The 23,365-nt window shown below is 43.3% G+C and overlaps 1 protein-coding gene across 1 annotated transcript; it reads right to left on the minus strand.

The window, feature by feature from the left end:
- Positions 1–14,678: 14,678 nt before the first annotated feature.
- On the minus strand, positions 14,679–18,067 carry LOC124693282 (replication protein A 70 kDa DNA-binding subunit A-like). Its single transcript, XM_047226758.1, has 2 exons — positions 17,784–18,067; positions 14,679–16,658 (listed from the first exon to the last, which is right to left on the minus strand). Exons 1-2 carry the CDS (start codon positions 18,065–18,067, stop codon positions 14,981–14,983), a joined length of 1,962 nt encoding a protein of 653 aa, XP_047082714.1. The 3' UTR covers positions 14,679–14,980.
- Between the last annotated feature and the right edge of the window lie 5,298 nt (positions 18,068–23,365).

Consider the following 23,365-nt stretch of genomic DNA (forward strand, 5'->3'; position numbering starts at 1 on the left):
ACGGGCAAACTGAATAACTAAAGAAACTAAGGAAGAAATAAAAACTGGGAATGAAGAAAGAATGAAAAATTATAAATTGCACTGCAAGGTGAGGAATTAAGAAGACTGAATAACTAATATGAAATGAAGAGTGCTAAATAATAAACAAACTGAAAAACAATGAAGAAATTTAGAGAGGACTATGACTGACAAACTTAAGAAATACGTTAATGATAAAATACTTACTGGAGACTAGGACTGAAGAAACAAAAAAACTTAAGAAATAAGACAAGACTGAGAGAGAGACTGAGACACTAAAGAAACTTCCTTACAAAACTGAGACACTTCTGAAAACGAAAGGGACTCTCCTCCTTTATCCGGTCTTGGAACCGGCTACCAAAATGAATCCCAAAACCAACATAAAATAATAAGTAATGAGAAATAACGAGGAGGATCAGAAGAACAATAACGAGACTTATATCAAAACTGAAGCACTTAGGAGTGAAACATGACTGAAAAAATAAAAAAAGATGACTGAAAATTGAGGAAATGATGAAACGGGAATGAGGAAACGATGAGAAAAAACTGAGTGAACAACAAAGAAACAAATGTCAATGAATGACTGAACAAGATCAAGACTCAACTTGCAGTGGATTAAGTCAGGGACAAAAATACAGGGGGACCCGCCAATGAATAATGAGAAATTGACAGAATGAAAGAAGGAAGAAACTCTGATGAATGAAGAACTAGAAATGAAAACTGAGGTGCCGATATAAAATGTTTTTCTGATAATAATTAAGAATAATAAGAGAACAAACATCAATAATGAAAACAAATACTGAAAAGATACTGAGAAACACGAAAAACTAAGCTGAATACTAAATGCTAAGACTTGAAGACTAAGAACTAAAGACTGAAATCTGTAAACACGAATAACTAAAAATGATAAACTAAGAAAATGAGAAAATAAGAGGAATGCAGACTTAAAGATTGAGACTATACGGAATGCATATGGGAATGCTGAATGAAAAAAAAATATATATACTTCATCGCTGAATCTAATGCATGCAAATATTTTCTTCTATTGCAGGAAATATATGTTGGCACTTCGATGAAAGGAATGAATGAAGCATTATAAATGTTGGCACTTCGACAAAATTGACTACTACAGCAACCTCCGCATAAGTTCAGTTAACTGCTACTGTTAAGTGTTGATTAACTGCAGTGAACACAAGTTAGATAAAGATTCACATTTACAGATTAGATAAAGATTCCATAATCAACACAGAAGCATGAACAAGCAAGCACGTCCTGCACAAGCATGTATTGCTGCTAATGGATGTCCTACACAAGCATGTCTGAATAATTCATGAGAAAAACTCATATGTGCAGTATTGAACTTCAGTAGTGCCACTCTGAATATTCTGATACAAAACACACGACAGTGACAGCAGAAAACACAACACAATCCAGAAAAATTACTCCAAGTTTAGGACACGTACTTACTGTCACATCATCTGCTATACTAGTGTAAGGACCAGAATACAACGTCAGTCTCCAAGCATAGGCCAAAACGAGCATGTCCTACACAAATAACACAAGCCTACAGATAGTACTCCAAAGATAAACAAGATTAATCGATCACACCTTTTTTTCCTAGCATGAGCAACACAGGACCATGACACCCAAGTACTACAATTTAACTGGATTTTATGTACTACAATTTACTCCAAGTCTAAGTGCTGATGGTAAAAGCACTCAGTTTAGTTGAAAACAAGGTGCCCTGTGCAGCTGTGCTTAGAGCAAGTTCAGAGCAAGCACAAGTATTCTAACAGTTTATGCTACAGAGAGGAGACAACGGCTCAGGATATTAAACCGCCATGACCGCCTCCTTGTGGTAGCAGCCCTCCTGCTGTGGGTTTGGTCGAAGGGAAAATTTGCTACAGGACACCGTTATTTTCTGGCATTTGCCGAAACACACTGCCCGATTATGTCTTTGCCAGGTACCATTATAATTTTGTGACACATTTGCCAGAACACACCACCAGCCTAAAAACGGAAAGTTTTGCACTTTTTCTTGTGATGACTGGTTTTGAAGACAAAGTGCAAAACTTTCCCTTTTTAGCCAGGTGGTGTGTTCTGGCAAATGTGCCACATTATTATAATGGTACCTGGCAAAGACATAATCGAGCGGTGTGTTTCAGCAAACGCCAAAAAATAACGGTGTCATGTAGCAAATTTTCCCTTGGTCGAACGAGCAACGGGCATAGGGCCAGCCCGAGCAGGAGTCTGAGGTGCCAGAGACGAACTGACGGAGATAGAGCGCTGCCCAGGTCAACCCCGGCGTTATCCCCAACAAGGAGAAGATGGATCCAGATCCAAGAACGAGAAACGGTCATGGCAAGATCATAAGACATCCTTTAAGTTAAAGATCACACTGTAATGCAACAAACTTTGCATTCAAGAAACTTTGCTTTCAGTACTCAATTTTCTGATCAGTGGTGCATGCGCATATACTCCATCAACAGTTAACAATGCAATAACCGAAACAGTGGTTGTTTTCAAGTTTTTCTTGAGTTGTGTTCAAAATTATTTTTTCAAAATCGAAGTAAAGATACAGTAGGGAAGAGTGTCAATTGCTTCATGGATCACACTACATAACACACTTTAGCTGTACTCAAATACATATCACAAATTGTTCAGATACGGAAGGCTATTATCTTTAACTGTAAGCATGCAGCTCAAACAAACACACTTTATCTGAATCACTACTGTTGCATTGATACCAATAATTACCTCTTCTTAATTACAAATCTTCAGATTACTTTCTACCCCAGAATGTTCAAAGAACACTCAGATCATATCTAAACTTCAGAATAACTGAACATGAGAAAACATGCACACCCACCCAAAAATGCAAAAGTAAACCCCTAAGGAACAAATTAAAATGAATTAGGCAAAGCCGAACTAACTCTCAACCACAATCAAAATATGGAAAGTGACTTTCCATCTCTATTATTGACCAACTTTATCAATTATATCCTCACCCAAAATGGCACATTATTTACACTTAAATTCTTCTTGCAGATAGTCGTGGAAATGAGTTAACAAGCTTACAACAACAATCAATCAATCAATTGCGCAGCAAAAAAAAACACATGATAAACCGAAGAAACAACAAAAGGCACAAAAAGCTTCTAGACATACTCAGGACACACGAACTGAACAATCAGCAAGGACCATTGCAGTCATTCAACCAGTATTTCCATCAAGACGTGGCTTACCAGGTCCAGAAACAAAGCCTGATGAAGACCAAACAGAAAAAAAACACAAATCACAGCCGCACAGGCACACCCTATCTCTCTCCCAACTTCCAACTAAAATCGCCATGCTCCTTCCTAAACCTGTCTGAGCCCCCAACCGAAATGCATGACATCCTGCGTCTTGGTCACCAACAAGGCAACAAAGCACAAGGTACACCAATGACAGATAACAAAATGGCATCTAGCAGGACCTAGCATACGAATCATGAACGAAACATGTTATACGGATCCAATACAATAGCAAAAATCTGGCATACTCGTTCACAAGAACAAACAACACAAAGGACAATTAGGGGAGATAGAAAATACCGATCTCTGCGCCGGCTTCCGCGCTCGCAAAACGAGGACCTCTTCCCGATGGACGGAGCAGAACATGAGCTGGAAATTTCCCCACCGACGCTAGCGGCGGATTTGGCGTCGCCGCCCAATCCGACGACGGCCTAGCAGGACGTCGCGTCCCAACACTAACTACTTGCTCTACCGTCGGCGAAGTAGAACGCGGCATCCCAACAACAACTTCTTCCTCTGCAGCCGAACCGGCGGCCCCACGTCTACCGCCGGCCCCGACGACGCCCGAGCAAGACGCGGCCTCCCAACAGAAACTGCTTCCTCCGCCGCTGGCCAAGCACGACGCGGCGGCGCCACATCAACCATCCCCCCGGCGACGACCTTGCAGGAAGCGCGTATTTCTCCGCCACGGTGTTGCTTGCTCACAGGACACGAGGAAGACGAAAGTGAAAAAAGTAAGGAAAACGCTCCTAATCGGGCGACCGATCGCGCGTCGCTCCATCGGTCGCTCTCACTCCCGGCGCGCGCTTCTGCATGCTATGCCTTTGTCCGGCGTATGTTGCTGCCTTTTTCCCGCGCGTAGCTACCTTTCTTCAATGGTTCAGCGCGTAGCTACATGCATGTGATTGCCTCCGCTAGCACCCTAGATAGCCTACTGGTAGGATGCTCTGCTCCGCGAGCCTGCCTGGGCTGCATGCAAGCACTACCATCAGCCTGAACAGCTACCTGAGATAATCACAACATGGTGAAAGCGACATGACATGACTCAGGGATTGATTCTCTAGCGTAACTGACTATTTGTTGGAATTCGTTATTAACTATTGTTCTAAATAGCCAAAAAGAAATATTAATATTATTGTGGACTATTGTTGTAAACAGCCAAAATATTTGTAAGATTTAGTTGTTCATAAACATTTGGCAATAATTGACTTATGTTTTGTTGTAATCATTTGTAATTATTGTGGAAATAGTAAATAACTTTTTGTTGTAATAAAAAAATTGTTGCTTAACTATTTTTTATTTGCTGCAAAATAAGTTGTATTTTTGTTGTAATTATTTCTTAGTTTTGTAGAAATTAATAATATTTTTGTTGTAATCAATCTACATAAAAATGTTGTATAATCATGTTTTGTAACATTACTTTTTTATAAATGTTATGAATGATCTGAGCACATTTATCCGGCGACCGACGCCTAGCACGCTGGAAATCGAACGATCAAAGCGCATTTATGCGGTTTTACTACAAGTTGTGTTTCCTTGGAATTTCAATGTTGCATACGTGTTTTGAAAATATTGTAAATACATGTTATTTTTATTGTGATCGTTGGTGATTTTGGTTGTAAATGAAAAATACAATTACAACAAAAATCATGTGTTGATTTTTGTTGCGAATACTTGTTATTTTTATTGTGATCGTTGCTAATTTTTATTGTAAATTAATAACAAAATTACAACAAAAACTATGTGTTTGCAAGCACATGATTTTTATTGTAAATACAATTTGTTTTTATTGTGAGCATTGATGATTTTTGTTGTAAAGGAAAAATATAGTTACAACAAAAATCATGTGTTTGCAAACATATTATTTTTGTTGCAAATCAATTTGGAGCAAAACATTGTTATTTAGGCACTCTATGATAGGATTAATTTTCTAAGTATATTGAGATGATGCTACGATAAATTGTAGCAATGGAGGTTTTCACTGTAGCAAGCAGGAGAGCACTCCCGTGAGCCATGCATGCTACCTGCAGCTAGCAGCTAGCCTACCTAGGCTGCTTCGTGTGCATGCACGCAATGAATACAACGGTCGGCAGGCGCACCACCACATGGCGGGCTCCACCCAAGCAACAACACGCTACGTTATATTTACTCGTCTCACAGTTGCGTGACGTAATACTACCACGATGAAAGCGACCTGCCTAAAACAAATTAATTCTCCTGCGTTGGATGGGCGAAATGGACGGCTGTCCAACGACCGATCCACGCCTGGGATCGGTCGCCCGACGCTCAGCGTGACCCAAAAAGTAAAGAGGAAAAAGGCACAGAGCGGTCAGGGACTTAGGGCTCAGGGACACTAAGACAGAATGGAATAGAAAATTCAAAAACAAAATAGGACACGACGGGAGAAGATGCGGGAAGTCAAAACAGAGTTGCGCTAAGATTCGTGAATCAATCGTACGGCGGAAAAAGTAGCTGTTTGCCAATTGAAAAACAGCTAGCTGTTTGTTAGGAAAAGTGTTTTCTTATTTGCAATCTCGCTTGCAACTATTTTTTTTACCTGTAATCTAATTTGCAACTCAAATGCGCGAATCCGATGTAAAGCTAACGAGGTGTAGAACTCCATATATGCAGAGAACTAGGAAACCCCATTGATTAAAGCTATGGCATGCCACCAACAAAGTGCAAAGTTCACCTCCTTGAATGCATGTAATACGTACAACTTTGAATTGACATGCCATCTACTTACGTACAGAGGCAAAATGTCGCGTCGAGTTCACCTGTACCGACAGTCCGACACCCAATGATAGGATAACGACGACACTATACAACCATCTCGTCTACCAGAACGCGCGGCCTCGGCGGCGCCAACTCAGCGGAGCCGGCGCTCCTCGTCCGCGGTGGCAACCCGGCGGTTCCATCGTCGAGGGCCGGCGGGAAGCTGTCGAGCTCGAAAAGGTCGGAGCTGGACTCGCTGCTCTCCTTGGCCCTGTCCCTGTCCTCCGCCGCGCCGAGCGCGCGCAGCAGCTCCTCCACCCTCCGCTCCGCCTCCGCCGCCGACGGCCGCGGCGCCGCGGCCACCTCCGTCCCGCTCCCGCTCACCTCGCGTATCCTGATCGCCGTCATGTGTCCACGATCGAGCTCCTCGTCCCCCACGATCTCCACCGCCGGCGAGAACCGCACCGCCCGCCTCCCCGGCGTCCGGAACCCGCCGGGCGCCGACGCCGCGGACTCCCGGTGCGAAGCGCGCGAGGAGAGGATCGACCTCGCGGACGCCGGCTCCGCCTTGATCGCCGGCAGAGGGTACCGCGTCGCCGTCGCCGGCACGTCGGCCCGCGGCGACGAGCTGGACGGCGGCCTCCTGTTGCAGAGCAGTGCGTTGAGGAGGCACGCGAACGGCGCCGACCTGGCCCTCCTCCGCTTCGTCTTCCTGGCCCTCTTCGTCCCGTCTCCGCAGTCCCCCGGAGGCAGCGGCTGCGGCGGCGGCGGCAGGAGCGACGGGGGCTGCGGGTGGGGCCGGACGCGGCACGGCCTCGGGGGCTTCTGCGAACGCGGGGACGACCGGGCGGATGAAGGCGACGAGGCGGTGGAACGGCGGTGACGGCAGGCAGGCGGCGCCGGCCTCTCCTCCGGGGACACGTTGGCTCGGCGGAGGTCCGCGTCGGCGTCGGCGTCGAGGGAGTGGTAGATGGCGTCGAGCAGCGCGGCGGAGAAGGACGGGTGGTGCTCCCTGTCCCGGCTCGGTGGCGGGACGCGAGCGGCGCCGTGGCGCGGGGACATGGTTGCCGGCTAGCGCTCGATCTTCCGTGGTCTGACCGTCTGGGGCGATGGAAACAGAGTGGTGCGAGCGGAGTGGGGAGCTCGATCGGGGGAGACAAAGGCAAGGATGGCTATGGCTAGATACGTCTACGTGCGTGCGTGGTGCGTTCGTGCGGAGGTGTCTAGCTAGCTAGTGGTTTGATTTGAAAAAGAAAAAATGGCGCGCCGCGCGTACCACAGGTGGAGAATAATGGAGGTGGGTGGGCGAAGCTGTCCGCACTCGATCGATCGGGATTTCTGTCTTCCTTTCTTTTCTCTCCGCACGACGTACGGAGTGTGTTGCGCGCGCCGCGTAAAGCAGAGATTGGTGGTGAGGTCTACGGATCGCCGCCGTGTACGTGCATGGCACTCGTAGATTTGATGGAGGGTGAGCTTTCCGTCAGGCGGCGCCAAAGCCATTTGTTTCCCGGGAGAAAGAAAGGCGCCGGCCGGCGTTGCTTTCGTCCGACGGGTAGCCGCCTGCTTTCCTTGTACGATTTCCAACTGGTGCGCTTTAGTTTGCAGCCGCGGTTCATCATGGTGTTGGCCAGTGCCGACACAGGCATGTAAAACATACTAGATGCCTGAGCTAGATTGAAAACAAAAAAGATAGATTCCGTTTATTGAACCCAGCAATCAACATGTTGTTTCAGATCAAAGAGAGCGTAATTATTTTCCATGGGATCTCTTGAATGGAATCATGAAGCGAGTAGATCAATTGGATTTATACAGAATTTCTGTTATCCACTTAAACATATTTGGTCTTCCTTTTTGGTATTCGAGTTGAAGAATATGAAAGCACATGTGAGTGATATAATCAAATTTAGACAACAATATTAGATAAAATTCAGAAAATACTAAAAAAAATCACACATATAGAGAATATATGCATGTATGTGCATAACTTTTTCGAAACTTAAACATAAACTAGGTCCGTTTTCTCTTTTTCTTTGCAGAGGCCACAAATGATTGCATTTTTTTCTTGAAAAATTGCACGAATAAGTTTATGTCAGTGTTTATGTGTACGGATTTCCTGAAGTTAAAAAAATACAAGTTTACATAATTTAGAACTTTGGATCAAGGGTACCCGACATCATTCAAGTATTTACCGTGGGCTCTCATTAGTAGTTCATGGCCACCCTATGATCACTTGTTCCACTATCAAGCACGCTATATATGAAGAGTGGGTTTGAGAACAATACCACTATCACTTACTAGCCATTAAACAAATTGGTGTGGCCCAAAAAAAATCAATTATGAATCATGTACGGTCTTGAATCTAATGGTTCTTCGACTACACTTGAAATAGAAAATAGGAAGCTTTGTTTTTTTATCGGATGAGTATCGGGGTTAGGTCATGGCATGGGAAGGTGCAATATGGAAGCGCGGCCTCAACGAGGCTTGGCTCACGTTCAACGTCAAACAAGTTCTACCCTCAACAAGGCTTGGCTTACACGCGGGTTCAATGTCAAACAAGATTCTACCACAAAAACAAATGAATCAAGCATGAAAGCTCGTAATGGTCATAAAACACTATGGTAAAGTTAGCACAATCACCACAAGAGTTATGTGGGTGTCTTGTTTTATGAGGTTTTTACTCTTATTTTTTGGGGTACAAGGTTATACTTAATGAAAAATCCAGTGATCCCAATGTCCAAAAGTGTGATATGAGTGTATAGATCATTATGTGGTGCACTGTACATAATATGGGTACTCATGTTTTCTACAGTTGGTAGCGGTACAGAAGAAGAAGGGCAAAGAAGAAAAGTGAGCGGAGAGATAGGTAAGGGGCTTAGATCACACACACACACACACACACACACACACACACACAGAGAGAGAGAGGGAGGGAGGGAGGGAGGGAGGGAGGGAGGGAGAGAGAGAGAGAGAGAGAGAGAGAGAGAGAGAGCTTTGCCATTTTAGAATCACGATCTTGAATCTAACGGTTCTTCAACTACACTTTAAATGGAAAATAGGAAAGCTTTGTTTTTTTCTCGATGAGTATCGAGGTTAGGTCATGGCAAGGTAATGCAGAAGATGGAAGCCCGGACTCGGCGAGGCTTGGCTCGGGTCCAACGTCAAACACGATTCTACCCTCAACAAGGCTTGGCTCACACTCAGGTCAAATGTCAAACAAGATTCTACCACAAAAACAAATAAATCAAACATGAGAGCTCATAATGGTCATAAAAACACTATGGTAAAGTTAGCACAATCACCAAAGGAATTATGTGGGTGTCTTGTTTTATAAGGTTTTTTACCCTCATTCTTTGGGTACAAGGTTTTACTTAATAAAAATTCTAGTTTTTCCAATGTCCAGGAGGGTGATATTAGTGTATAGATTATTATGTGGTGCACTGTAGATAATAGGGCACTCCTATTTTCTATAGTTGGTAAGAAGAAGGGCACATAAGAAAAGTGAGCAGAGAGATCGGTAAAGGGCTTGGATCTGAGAGAGAGGGGGAGAGAGATACACACACACGCACACATAGAGGGAGAGGGAGGGGAAGAAGGGAGAGAGAGAGATGTCCACAATATCAAAACTGAAGGAATAGCCAAATTTAACAACTCAAGGGATTCAAAACACCATCTTGAAGACGATTCGCCTTGCAAATACGCACGGACACAAGTTTTTTGAAAATATCTTGATGCAAACTAGAAAAATCTTGAGTTATAATGAGTGCACAGATATATACTATCGTCAAAAATTACAATACAGTAGATATTTGCCACGAAGGTTCAAGTATAAATTATTTACCCTAGCTACCTACTGGAAAATTGTGGAGAGATGTTAAGATAAGATATTTATTTGGAATGGTATAATTAGGAGATATTTTGAAATTGAAGGGTTTGCATTTTTTGCCTCTTTCCTTTTCTTATATATGTTGATATGTTCCATTAATCTTAAAAATAACTTCATATTCACACCATTAGCCTTCGGAATATTGAACTGGCCTCTTACGTCCTATGAGGCAATAGATCACCATAGAAAAAAATTGCGTCATTTCTACCTTTACTCTATGGTTATCGTAAGAAATCTAATTATATTTTACTTTCAGACATGAAATTTTACATAAATTTAAAAGAGAACCATGTTAGAATTACAAGGCTTGAGGACCACTTAAAATATCCACAGAAACACGTTCATTACACTCTGTAGCCGAACCTCATAGTGGTTATCACGACAAAGTTAGCAGAATCAGGATACGAACAACATACAGGGAAGTAATCAATAAATTTTAATTGGTTCATCGGTGCGTAGGTGATGTGAAAATTATTGTATTCTAAATATTTAATATCCAAAGATATTAGAGATCGGGAGAGTGCATTTCGGTGACTCCACAGTCTCTGCGTTTTGTAACTTCTAATGTTTTTTGTTAGTTCCTTCTTGGAAATTGGAACATATACAAGTCGGTTATGGTTGATTGGTCATTACATAAGGATGCAAGTTAACATGTGTCTGTATCGAATGCAATATTTCTCATTAATTTAATACAAATAAATGAAAAATGTCTATATTTTGCTTCTACTGATATAGTGAAAATGTATGTTTGTTTAATAATAGAGAAAAAAAAATCATCCAGAACTAATGATTGTGCATATAACCTCATTTCTACCATAACAAGAGCGGTTTTGAGATTTCAAAATTCCATCAGGCATAAATATAGAGAGATATGAACAATATATAATAGTAAAAGTCCAAATCCAGATTAAAAAGATCCATTACAATGTGTGATCTAATGGTGAAGACTCAAATAAAACATATTCCTAATATATTTTTGGCATCTTAGATATTGTTTGAAAAATATCTAAAACTTCATTTTGTTCATTTACCATTTTTTCTCGTAAAGATGTTTATATGTGGATCTCATTTTAATGCATACTCCTCTTTATCGGGTACATCTTGAAAAAAAATGCAACTTGCTTCCTGGACCCTCATTTTCGCATCTTAGAATTATTGCGGTTTGAAGCAACCTCGACTTCAATTTGTCGATATGCACAACTTTATGATTAAGAAGCCATTGTGCATGTGGTTGAAACTCCACAAAGATGTTAAAACATCATAGTTCTCTTAAAGAGATAGAACCATTTAAAGCAACTATTTGTCAAAATGAGGCAAAAAGATTTGTCTATCTCTTAATTAAGAAGAGGGTTGACCAGCTAATTAGGGAAAAGCATGCGAAATCCACAATTACGACCACCCACAATCCAGCCAAGCTAGACACGGTGCACCATAGGTCGGCATAGCACGACAACACAAACTCGACGGACCAAAACAAGAAATATCAAAGGATGCACATCACCGTCATCACCTACCGAGCAGCGTTCTAGCGACTATGACTTCACGACAAAGAACACGGACAAAAGCTCTTCACCTTTGATTCAACGAGCTAACGCATGCAAAGAAAATCCCACAGGACCACGCAACAACTAAGACTTGCAGCTTCAATTTTGAGGATGGGATCTGAAGGAGAGATATCGAAAGCTCATGCTCATTCAACCCACGACCAATATCCGTACGTCACAATGTCACCATCAGGGCCGGTCCTGAGGTTTCGAGGGCCCGGGGCGAAGTAAGAACCAGGGGCCCATAATATAAACATTGATAAAATAATTAGCATGTGTATACATGTAATGTTCATAAACAACAATTATCATATCATTTATACATATATGTCTTAAAAACTTACTTGATATTTCTAGCTAGTTGGAAAGTCAGTGATAATCTTTCATTGATATCGATCTTACGGTCACCATGTTGACTCTATCGGAATCACAAGTCACGGTGGCTGGCGGATGTAGTGCAGTCCATTTCGACATGGAGCACGAGTTCAACGGCAGTTCGTCTTCAGTCCTTGTCCTAGGAACAGTTAAATGTGGACACACATGACGAATAACAGACCGAGAATTAGATTCCTACATTGCTATAGCCATGACATTCTTATTTTTCCTCTGAGATGCCATATGAATTGACATTTTGAATCTTTGGGCTTAGACCTTGGGGTACACTTTGTCGTCAATGTTTTACAGCTGGCTACGACCGCTGCTCGAATACCTATTAATAGTCAGTTGTCTAGTTTGTCCCAACCCTATCAGATTAGGCACATTATACCGTGGAGGTTTATTGAACAAGATTGACCGTTGTGAAGGCTGTAACAATTAATGAACAATGGAACAACCACGAAAAGCAACATGTCGTATTACCTCTGTTCCAAATTAATTTACTTAACTTACTGTATATACGTATGTATCTAAATATATTTTCATATCTTGATACGTATATATATAGACAAAACTGAATTAATCAATTTAGAACGGAGGGACTAGCTTGGGCGTTGTCCCACTTTTATACCTTTTCCTGAGGTAAATATAGCCCAATACCAATCAAAGAGAAAATAGCTCACATGTTGACTAAATAGAAAAAAAAAGCCCATAGCTCTGTCCGTTAGGAGGCAGAAGAGATAACGCATTAACTCTTCGTGAGTCTCTCCAAACAAATAACGCTTCGTGCTTCTCTGTCATCAATCACACTAGAAAGAAAAGCTCTAATCTAATCTCATGGAGTCATCGAACGGTATACGCCATGGCTGCTGGGGGCCCCTAGGTTCCGGGGGCCCGGGGCGGCCGCCCCGCTCGCCCTGCCCCAGGGCCGGGCCTGGTCACCATCACCGACATCACTGGGATAGATATGCAATGATAACAAAATAAAAATAGACCACCAGTGTCAAGCAATATGGATGGAGAATGACGAAGCCCTTGCCGTGACCTCAATGTTACATGTCATCATCGTGTTACCACTTAAATTGTCACACCAACAACCCGCATCGCCAGCCGACATCCTGCTAACCGTGATGCCACATACCTCCAGCTCACAAGGAATGCACAAAGGGATAGATGTCTTACAGGACGACATCCCGGGAGATAGCAATATGGTACACTGACGTTATTGCCCGATCCGACGAGGTAGATCTTAGGATTTAACCCTAAAGGCCAAACATCTAGGTCAAGGGAGGTCTCAGTGATCCACGGCGATGCGTACGAGAAGCACACAACACGCCCTCTGGAATTGCCATCGCTGGCAAGCACAAGACATGCAAATCTTTCGCTCAGCGGCACCATAAACCAACTGACCGATGTAGCTTTTGGTAAGGTGCATGCTCGACTTATCAGCATTTCCTGTTGTACGAATCTAGAGGAATATCAAAAATAAAAATCTATAAATGCCTGAAATAAAAATTTGATTGTCTAATGGCACCTCGTCTTGCCTCATCGAGATGACAGATAATGCCACCATATACCATGAATAAAAGTACATACTATTCCCTCCGTCTCAAATTGTGAGGGGCCTAAGGATTAGTTACGAGAATTGTCCATAAAATAGACCTATTAAGAAAATCAAGAAAAAGATAAATTATGAGACATATTTACAATTGATTCTTAAACAAAATTGTAGGAGTTCTCGTAATAATTATTGAGGCCATACCTCAAGAATAACATCAGCATTAGTCTTGATTGGCATTAAAAATGGATGGCATCATCACGGTCGATTCAATATAAATTATAAATGCACAATACAAAACTTACTCCCACCGTCCACAAATAAGTGTACATTTATGTTTTGTCCTTAATAAAACTCTTTGACCAACTTGATAAAAAATATTATATCACTATTTATGACATGAAATTAATATATCATGAAACTACTATATTGCAAGGTGCATCTACCACCTCCAGCCTGCAATACTACCACCTCACTCTTGGCCGCACCACTGCCCCAGCTCGCCGTGCTGCCGCAAACTCCCCGACGCGCGCAGTCTGGTGATGTCCTCCTCAGCGTGAAGTCAGCCCTTGGGGTGTGCCCTTCTCCTCCCTATTACCTTCGACGACCGGGTGCCGCCAACACTGCCAGCGGCCAGGGTGGATCTCACTCTTACAATCTTGCAATGTCTTTTCTTACCGGCTGTTTGCATCTGAATATGCAGAGGCCATGTGTAAGCTCACATTTCTTGCATTCCTCGACCATATGAGTTCACTAAAAATGCCCTTTGTTGAAAAATGCTTACTCTAGAATGGGATCAGCTTCATATATTCCATGCATGTCGTCATGTCTTTATACATTCAACTATGTTTGTGCACAAACTATTTGGCAGATCATGTGGGCAACATCAGCAGAAGAACTTAGCCCACCGGTGACGAGAACCGTTTCATATGCCGCTTTGTGTTAAAAGAAATGGACAGACACGTTCATGAACAAGAGGGCAAAAAACTGTGGCCGAAAGCAGATATATACAGGACACTGTGTACATGTGACGGGCGACTGGCGTGCAATAAAAACCTTGACTTTTTAACAGTGTGGCTCTTCAGCTGTATGAGATTGGATGCTTCCGTGCACGTTTAGTGTGAAGTTAATTGGCAGGAAAAATGGATGTAAATTCAAGGGTAGCGCAGTAAACCTGGGAAGAGATGCAACACTGAACAAACTACGATCAGGTTCTCATATGTGATGACGTCCTTTCATGAAACAATAAGGAGTTCGTTTTGTGGAGCAATCCCAGAGTACATGTACAGAACTAGACTGGCAACCAGTGAAACTGGAACTCCATTGCTCCTCAAATAAAATGAGCGAGATAGCCATAAACAGAAACATCAATATGTTTTAATAGCTACATCTGAATTGTTCTGTTAAAAGTAAATAATGACACTAATTAGCCCGAGATTGGCATGCTTACTAGCTAGCACATCAAAAACATACTGTATCAGCAAAAACTGAATAATTCTCAACCCTTAACATGGTAAGCAAACACTTGGGCCGTGCGAGCAAGAGACATGTTACGGACACTGCCACACACCTCTCTGGGGGCAAAACTCGCTGCTTAATAACCCACTGACCTTGAAATCGAATCCAGCAGATATTTACTTTCACCTGCAGGATCAAACCTCTCCACTTTGACCAAGGTGTTCTTCACTCTCCGCTCGTCACCATATGTTTCTTCTTTGACTTTCAGCCTGAGCAGATAATCCTGGAACAGACAGCTGACCATGGTCTCTGCGAAGCGAGGATCCTCCTCCTCTTTGTACCTATTGAGATCTCCCGCCGAGCAACCTAGTAACTCCTGCGCAGCCTCTTGAAAAGCCGTCACCCAAGCTGTTCCCGAGTGATCTTGAATCTGTAGCTGCAGAAGATACCTGTAGTCGCACTCTGGAAACTCCTTGTCGCATCTGTCACAGCACCACAAGCCAGAGGTCCCCTTTGTCACTTTCTTGTTGCATTGCCTGTCACCTTCCTTGGTAGGGCAAGCTGTGTAGCAGAAGCTGTCGCTCTTGAAGAATATAATGGAGGCCTTCACTGTGACCCAATCAGGCTTGTCCTGCATTCCAAGACCTTCATCCTTGATTTGAGCTACTGTCATCCGGACCACATTCCTTGATGCTGCAGGAGCGACATCCCTGGATATGGACTGAGTAGAAGCATCCCTTCCTCCAGCGTCAAACCACTGCCTTAGAGTATGAGCTTCAGAGATATCGGGGTCTATGAGGAGTTGAGAGGAAGAAATTGTGCCGACAGACTTGCCATTGAAATCAGTCACTCTTCCTGTTTTGACAGCCAGCACAGGGAAGACCCCACGTTCAACCATTTCTTGCAGCTTTGAGCCTTCTCTGTTGCAAAAGTCACCCCACATGGTTACATCAACACTTCGACCAGACATATCCTTCAGGTTTATATTTCTTTTCTGAGTTTCCGTGCCATTTTTCTTCTGTAATGTGGTGCAAGTGCTGACAGACGTAACAACACCTATGATATCAACCATATTAGTGGTTGGAGTATCTTCAATTTCACTGATCGGTCTGAAGTCAAATCGCTGAGAGGGAATTGACCTATCCTCATCAGGACAAAGCTCAACTGTTGATCCATTCTCCAACATAATCTCCCACTCACTGTTCAGATGGTTAAAGTTCTTCTGTGCAGGTTTCAAGTTCCCTCTTGATACCACATAGACCTTACCAACTTCCACAACTTCATAGAAGCGATCAAGAAGAGCGTTGAAACACGCCACCCGTATCTCACCACCATCAGAATCAAGTAGGTCAAAGCTGAACACTTTTCCTTCACCTTTTGCATTATGGTACCGGCGGATGTCTCCCTTAGCAGTAACCCTACCCTTGATAGCCCAGCGTCCCTGATAAGGATTTAATGAGGATATGGGGATTATTCTAGCAGGGGCTTCATTTTTTGCAATTGCTCCGTGATTTTTGTAACTGGGTGCAGGACGATAGGATGGCTGCGCAGTTGGTTGGAAGGCCGGAGGTTTGTTGCCGAGCCTGGTGGGTGTGTTCAAAGAGTTCTCTGACATTGAAGGTTGGAAGACTGGAACATTGCCATTGGACCTTATTGGACTCGGGTTTCCTGCCATGGAACCATATTGACGTGTTCCATTAGATTGCTCCACTCTTTGGGGGGTTTGCGTAGAAAATTCAGTTTCTGTAATCACTGGATTCCCAATGATGTCGCACTCCGCGACAAGAACTGTCATATTCAGAACGACGAAGACCCTACAGATATACAACAAATCAGCACAAGAGCAAGAAATAATTCCACGTACCATAAAAAAGGACACATTCGCATCGGCATTAGTTACTTAAAGAATACAGCCAAAATCGAATCATGGCACATGCCAATTGACATGCTTCACAAAATTTATTTACGAACAGATTGCCGAAGAAACAGCCAAACAAAGTCAATCAGCAGCTAAAATTTGGTAAATGCCTACTTGTACTATCGAGTATACTGCTGAACCAAGAGGTACAACTGAGAGACACAAACCATTAACTGATTCAACTAGATAAAGACAACACCTGCATCTGCGAACCTGACTCCGGAGTCATAAACTACAGCGATGAAATCACCCTTCCATGCACCCAATGACCGGATTAGTAAACAATGGAGTCAACTATGAAGAAACAATTTGCCGCATAACTAAATAAACAAACCAAACCACATGAGCAGATTTCACCTAATCACAATGACCATATTATCAGTTCTGTTTCTGGGTATACTCCAAGTCTGTGACTATTTGATCCATATATTGAGTGTTCTAAGTCAAGGTCCATTCATTCATAAAAAGAACGCCATCATTTAACCAGCCAAAAACAAATATAATGTGAGCGTTACGAGTAGCACAAGCACAAATATAATCCAATGAATTAACTGTTAGCAAATACCAAGCTGTACCGCAACTCACAAGTCAGAGCACAACCTAACCGCACCCCCTAATTGGTATTGTACACAGGTCTCTTCTGGTCCTAAAAAGGGGATTTTAGGATCCCATTCAATGAGCAGCAGTTCGAATGATTTCAAAAGAAGGTGAGTGGAACAAAATTTGAATGCCTCACTGGTTAAGTACTGCTATCCTAGATTGAGTGTCAGCTAAACATATTTTCTACTTACTGTGAAGTATCAATCTAAAGCGAGACCCCAATTAATTTAAGGGGAATGCAACGCGCAGGGGCGAATCAGACTGCACTAACAGGCCCAGGAATGGCATGGAGCCACAATCCCCGACCTCGCATGTCAGACAGAACCCGCCCTAACCGCGCGAGCAGGAAACCCTAGCCGAAACCGCCCTAAGCGCGAACGCAACCAATCGATCTACGGCGAGCGACGATGCGGAATCGAACCTTCTGCCCCCGACGACGTTGACGACGTACTCGTCGAGCTGCACGACGGTGCCGCGGCGGATGACGCCGGAGCGCGTGAGGCCGCTGAGCTGCGCGGCGAACATGGCGGGGCAGGTCTCGTTGCCGTCGGAGACGAGGCCGCGCCACCTGTCGGCCCGGGCCGCGCCGGGGCCGCCGTCGACGTTGACGCAGCGCAGGTTGACGACCTGCAGGATCGGCCGGAGGTTCAGGTCCCCGTCCAGCCCCGCCGGCACGCCGTTCGGGGTCAGCCTCACCGCCGCCATCGCCTCGTCTCGCCTCCGCGGTGGTGGGGGATTTGAACTGTGGAAGGTTTGGGGGAGGTCAGGAATGGCGACGGAAGTCGGAGGCGGTTGCGCGGTGGCTCCTTCCAGGGGAAGACAGAGCCGCGCTTGGATGATGCTGACCGTCGGATTGGGTCTGCACGAGGTGATCGGACGGACGTCATCGCCCCACGTAGCGAGACCGTGCGCGGCATACGCTTGGGCCTGGGTTGGGTGCTGGTGGAGCCCTGCGGGACTAAGTTCCATGTGGGCTGGCCTGCCTAGTGAGCAGAGCAGAGCTTTTGGGCTAGCCAATTTTGCTGTATCCTATAAAAACCAGTTTTGCTTTATATTTTCCTGCCATTCACTAAGACTTCTATTCATGAGATGTAATTCGAAATAATTATTTCTTTTAAAAGAGAAATGTAGATTATAATTTCATAACAATATTTGTCGTTTTTCTTCTTTGATCAATATAGAGATATAATAAGCACACCTAAAAGTAGAAGTATACTCTCAGAATTTTCTGTAGAGATTTTTTTTTGCGAAACTCAGTATAGACACGAAGACGCTCACACATATATACATACACTCACTCATTGAACGCACGCACACCCTACCCCTATGAGCACCTCGAGATATTGGGTCTAATAAACTGATTCGACGAGTCTTGAGATTGACGAAGTCTCCACAGAGGTCTCATTGCCGATGGGTTGGGTGCTGGTGGAGCCCTGCGAGACCAAGTTCCATGTGGGCTGGCCTGCCAAGTGAGCAGAGCAAATATTTTGGGCTAGCTAATTTTGGGGAGCTCCTATTTCCCGCTTTAAGCGGGAAAGAACCTTCCTCTCGCCTGAAGCGGCCACTTCATGGGCCGCCCTGACACGGCCCAGCAAAAGGTACTATCGATTTTTTCGTTTTTTATTTTCCGTTTTTCTGTTTAGAGAAAATTTCAAATCTGAAGTTTCTCCAAAGTGAAGAATTTCAATTATGAACAAATTTAAAATTTCAATTTTGTATAAATTTCAAATCTGAACAAATTTTAATTTTGAACAAATTTCAAAACCAAACAAATTTTCAATTCGAAAAAATTCAAAGCCGAACAAATTTCAATTTTGAACAAATTTTAGAATTGAACATTTTTAAAATCTGAACAATTTTCTTAAAAAATTCAAATCTACAAATCGTTCAAAATTGTTCAAATCAGAAATATGTTCGAATTAAAAAAAGTTCAAAAAAATGAAAATTCTAAGTTGAAAAAAGTTAAGGTTTGAAGAAAACTTCAAAAAAGACTGACAGAAAATCGGAAAACCGGAAGAAAAAACAGAGAAAACCGAAAGAAAACCGGCTAAATGGAAGAAACACTGAGAGAAAATCACACTGTCCTCGCTACATGGGCCGGCCTAGAAACAACTGTCCCCTGTGCGGAGCACCGCATCCCTCCCGCTATAAACGGAGAATAGGAATTGCCCTAATTTTGATGTATCTCTATCTCTATCTCTATCTCTACTACTTAAAAAGAAGGAACGTGTTCCCTCTTCTCCCCCTATTTTCATCGTTCTTTTGGTCGTTCGCTATTCTCCCCATCGCCGAGCATTCTTTTTCCGCACGGGCTCAGCTGGGCCGGCCCAGCTACCTCGTCACGTGAACCGCACCTGAAACCCTACCGCCGCCTTCACACGCGTCTCGCTCGCCTCCCCGCGCCCGGCCGCCGTCTCCCTCTGCCCCTGCGCCTCGGTGTGCCTCGGCGAGTGCTCCTGGCCGCCGCCATCGAGCACCTACAGCGTGAGCCCACTGCGGCGGCCGACGACAAGGCCCAGCTCGCCACGTACGGGACGAGGTGATCGGACGGATGGGACCGCCCCACATAGCGAGACCGTGCGCGGCATACGCTTGGGCCTGGGTTGGGTGCTGGTGGAGCCCTGCGGGACAAAGTTCCATGTGGGCTGGCCTGGCAAAGCGAGCAGAGCAAAGCTTTTGGGCTAGTCAATTTTGCTTTATCCTCTAATGAAAAAAAGTTTTGCTTTATATTTTCTTTCCTGGCATTCACTCGGACTTCTATTCATGAGATGGTAATTCGAAATAATTATTTTTATATAAAATAAATGTAAATTATAATTTCATACTGACAATATTGGTAGTTTTTCTTCTTTGATCAATATGGAGATATAAGCACACCTAAAAGTACAAGTATACTCTCGAATTATCTGTAGAGTTTTTGCTAAGCCAACATACTTCACTATTAGAAAAAAAAAACAAATTCAGGTTACATAAAAGTTTGAATAAGAAAATAGTAAAATTGAAAATATGAAACACTTAATAATTCATCTTGAAACATAAATATTGTATCATCAAAAGATTGCAGCATTGCTAAACTTCCATGAAATAAATCAGGTACTCCAAAAAAAATCTTTAATAAGGCTGGCCTATTGTGCTCTTCCAAAAAAAAACACAACGCGTGTATCTATAGCTAACTGAATATTAACATGAGACAAAAGATCACCTTATGTAATCATCGATGAGTCTGAAATAAGGTCTTAATTGCTCATTTACCAATCTGCTAGATTACCACCGACAACTATTTACCTAATCCAATTTATTTGTTTCGATAACTTCTAGCCCAAATGACCGGTTAATCTTCTCATATGCTTTCTCAAGGTTGACTTTAAAACTAGCCATTGCTGACTTTCAAATGAATGGAATGTAAAATTTCACGCAAAGAATAACGCACTATCTAGAATGAACATGTCCTGAATAAAGTTTGTCTAAACTTTTAAAATCGACTTGTGTGCCACATGATTAGCCCTATGATTGACTACATTATATCAGTAAACAATATACACATAACAATGAGTAAAAAAATAGGCCTATATTTACAATATGAATATTTTCCTTTCGAAATTCGAGTAATAATATTGTAATTAAAAACAGAAAGATCAAACGGAACCAAATGAAGTTCTTTATTGCGTACATAATGCATCATGCAAGTCAAGCTTCCATTTCCCCACACATAAGTTTGATCCGTGCCTCCTATTTTTATTTGTTCTGGATTCTTTACGTGTAAACAATCTAATTTATTAATTATATAGAGTAATATTTATGCAGGTAATATTTTTGTGCTTGGTGACCGAATATTGTTCATGTAGCTACCTATTTTATTATTCCTTAATAATCCATGTACATTGATTGTGTATAAATAGAATAATTAAACAATCTATTCAAGTAGAGTATTTATATATTCTTTCTTCAAAATGTATGCATGCTATATATTCTTTATTTTTCTCTATGTCCTTGTGCATGCACAACGTCGTTCACTATAAAAAACTCATGCAAACACAAACACAAACACAAGAATATATAAGATCGCTGCGTACCCTCGTAATTAAAGCAATGAAGGACTTTAGCTAATTATTACATCAATAATTAAGTAGTATGTGTAGCACAATAAAAAGTTTGACGATCTCCACAAACTTGATCCCTATGTATTTGCCTATCGATGCTAGTATGTCGATATAATTTTTTTCTGAAAGCATCAGTGTTGTATCAACAAAGCCCTATTTCAAAAATAGGTAACAGTGCATTTAAATTTTAGTACATACATAAGAGAAGTTAGCACTAGTAGGAAAAACCTCATCAGTGGCGCACGAAAAAGTGATTCTGTGGCGCACGGGTGGTGCGCCACAGAAACGTCGCTACAAAAATAAGGTTTCTGTGGCGCAGTGGCCCGTGCACCACAGAATTAAGGTTTCTGTGGTGCACATGGTTCCCCCTGCGCCACAGAAACAGGTGCGCCACTGAATTATATTTTCGTGCGCCACAGAACATTGTACAGGTATACTCGATTTTATACTGCCTGGTGTATTATACAGGTTTTATACACAGTATACAGGTTATATACAGATATAATATAGACAGATATAATATGGACACATATAACATAGCAACATTATACATCATCATCACAGTACTTAGAGCCCGATCGAGATACATATATAGTGTCAAGTGTCAAATGTTTTGCATACAACTCTTAACAAATTTCACAATTTCGAGATACAAAGTAGTCTTCATCCGGTTCCTCCTTTGCTCCCTCATCTCTACCCACCAAGCTCGCTTGCATCGGGGTCTTCATATCCAGTTCCTACTATGATGAAAATGGAAGAAAGTGAGACCAACAAGTCCGATGCACAAGAGAAATGGAATAAATGCCTCATACATTGTTGGTCAACACAAATATTAACATTCAGGGATGGCGTAAGTGAGACCAAGTCCGATGCACAAGAGATTGATATTTGTGCTATCTTACCGAGCTCACTTACGCCACCCCCAAGTGTACGGTGACCAAACATTTTAATCATCGGCATTTTGAAAATCTCAAAGCAAATGGAATGATAAAATGGAATAAGTGCCTCATACATTGTTGGTCAACACAAATACTATGGTCAGAAACCATAGTTGTAGTATACACCGCAGTATACTTTGCAGAAGGGCCCCCTTTCCCCGGCCGCCGTTCCGTGAACGGGTCCTTGACGACACAACAACGTCGATCTGCCTCTCCGGCGCAGAACCACGGCAGTCCTAGCCGCCTCCCTTGTGGCCGCGTCTCCTGCGCTCTTCTCCATGGCCGGACCACGATTGGACTCACCGGGGGAATAATGACAATCGCCATCACCACAGGTGCATAGCAGTTTGCAGCAGATGCCATTTTTCTTCCCTCGCCGTCCAGTGAACGAGTCCTTGATGCAAAGACCGTGCCGGCCCGTGTTGCCGCGCTTCAGGCCGTGTGTCCGCGCCCGCACTGTTCGCCTTCTTGCCCGGTGAACCAATAGATCGATCGTTGGAATAAGGAAACCGATGACGGCCGGTCGCAAGATTAGATTGCGATCGGCCGTCATCGGCTTCCTTATTCCAACGATTAGTCTATTCGTTCACCGGGCAAGAAGGCGAAGAGTGCAGGCGCGTGAGACACGGCCTCGAGCGCGGCAACGAGGTCGGCATGATGCTAGGGAGGCCGGCACCGTCTTTGCATTAAGGACTCGTTCACGTATCGGACGGCGAGAGAAGAAAAGTGGCATCTGCTGCAACGTACTCTACACCTGTGGAGTCTGACGATAGTGGTGATGGCTATTATCATTATTCCCTCGGTGTGTCCAATCGTAGTCCGGCCATGGAGAAAAGCGCAGAGCGCAGGAGACGCGGCCACAAGGAGGCGGCTGGGATTGGCGTGGTTCTGCGCCGGAGAGGCAGGTCGGCGTTGTTGTCTCGTCAAGGATTCGTTCACGGAACGGCGGCCGGGGAAAGGGGGGC

This window comes from Lolium rigidum, chromosome 2 (genome assembly GCF_022539505.1).
Source record: "Lolium rigidum isolate FL_2022 chromosome 2, APGP_CSIRO_Lrig_0.1, whole genome shotgun sequence".
Taxonomy (NCBI): domain Eukaryota; kingdom Viridiplantae; phylum Streptophyta; class Magnoliopsida; order Poales; family Poaceae; genus Lolium; species Lolium rigidum.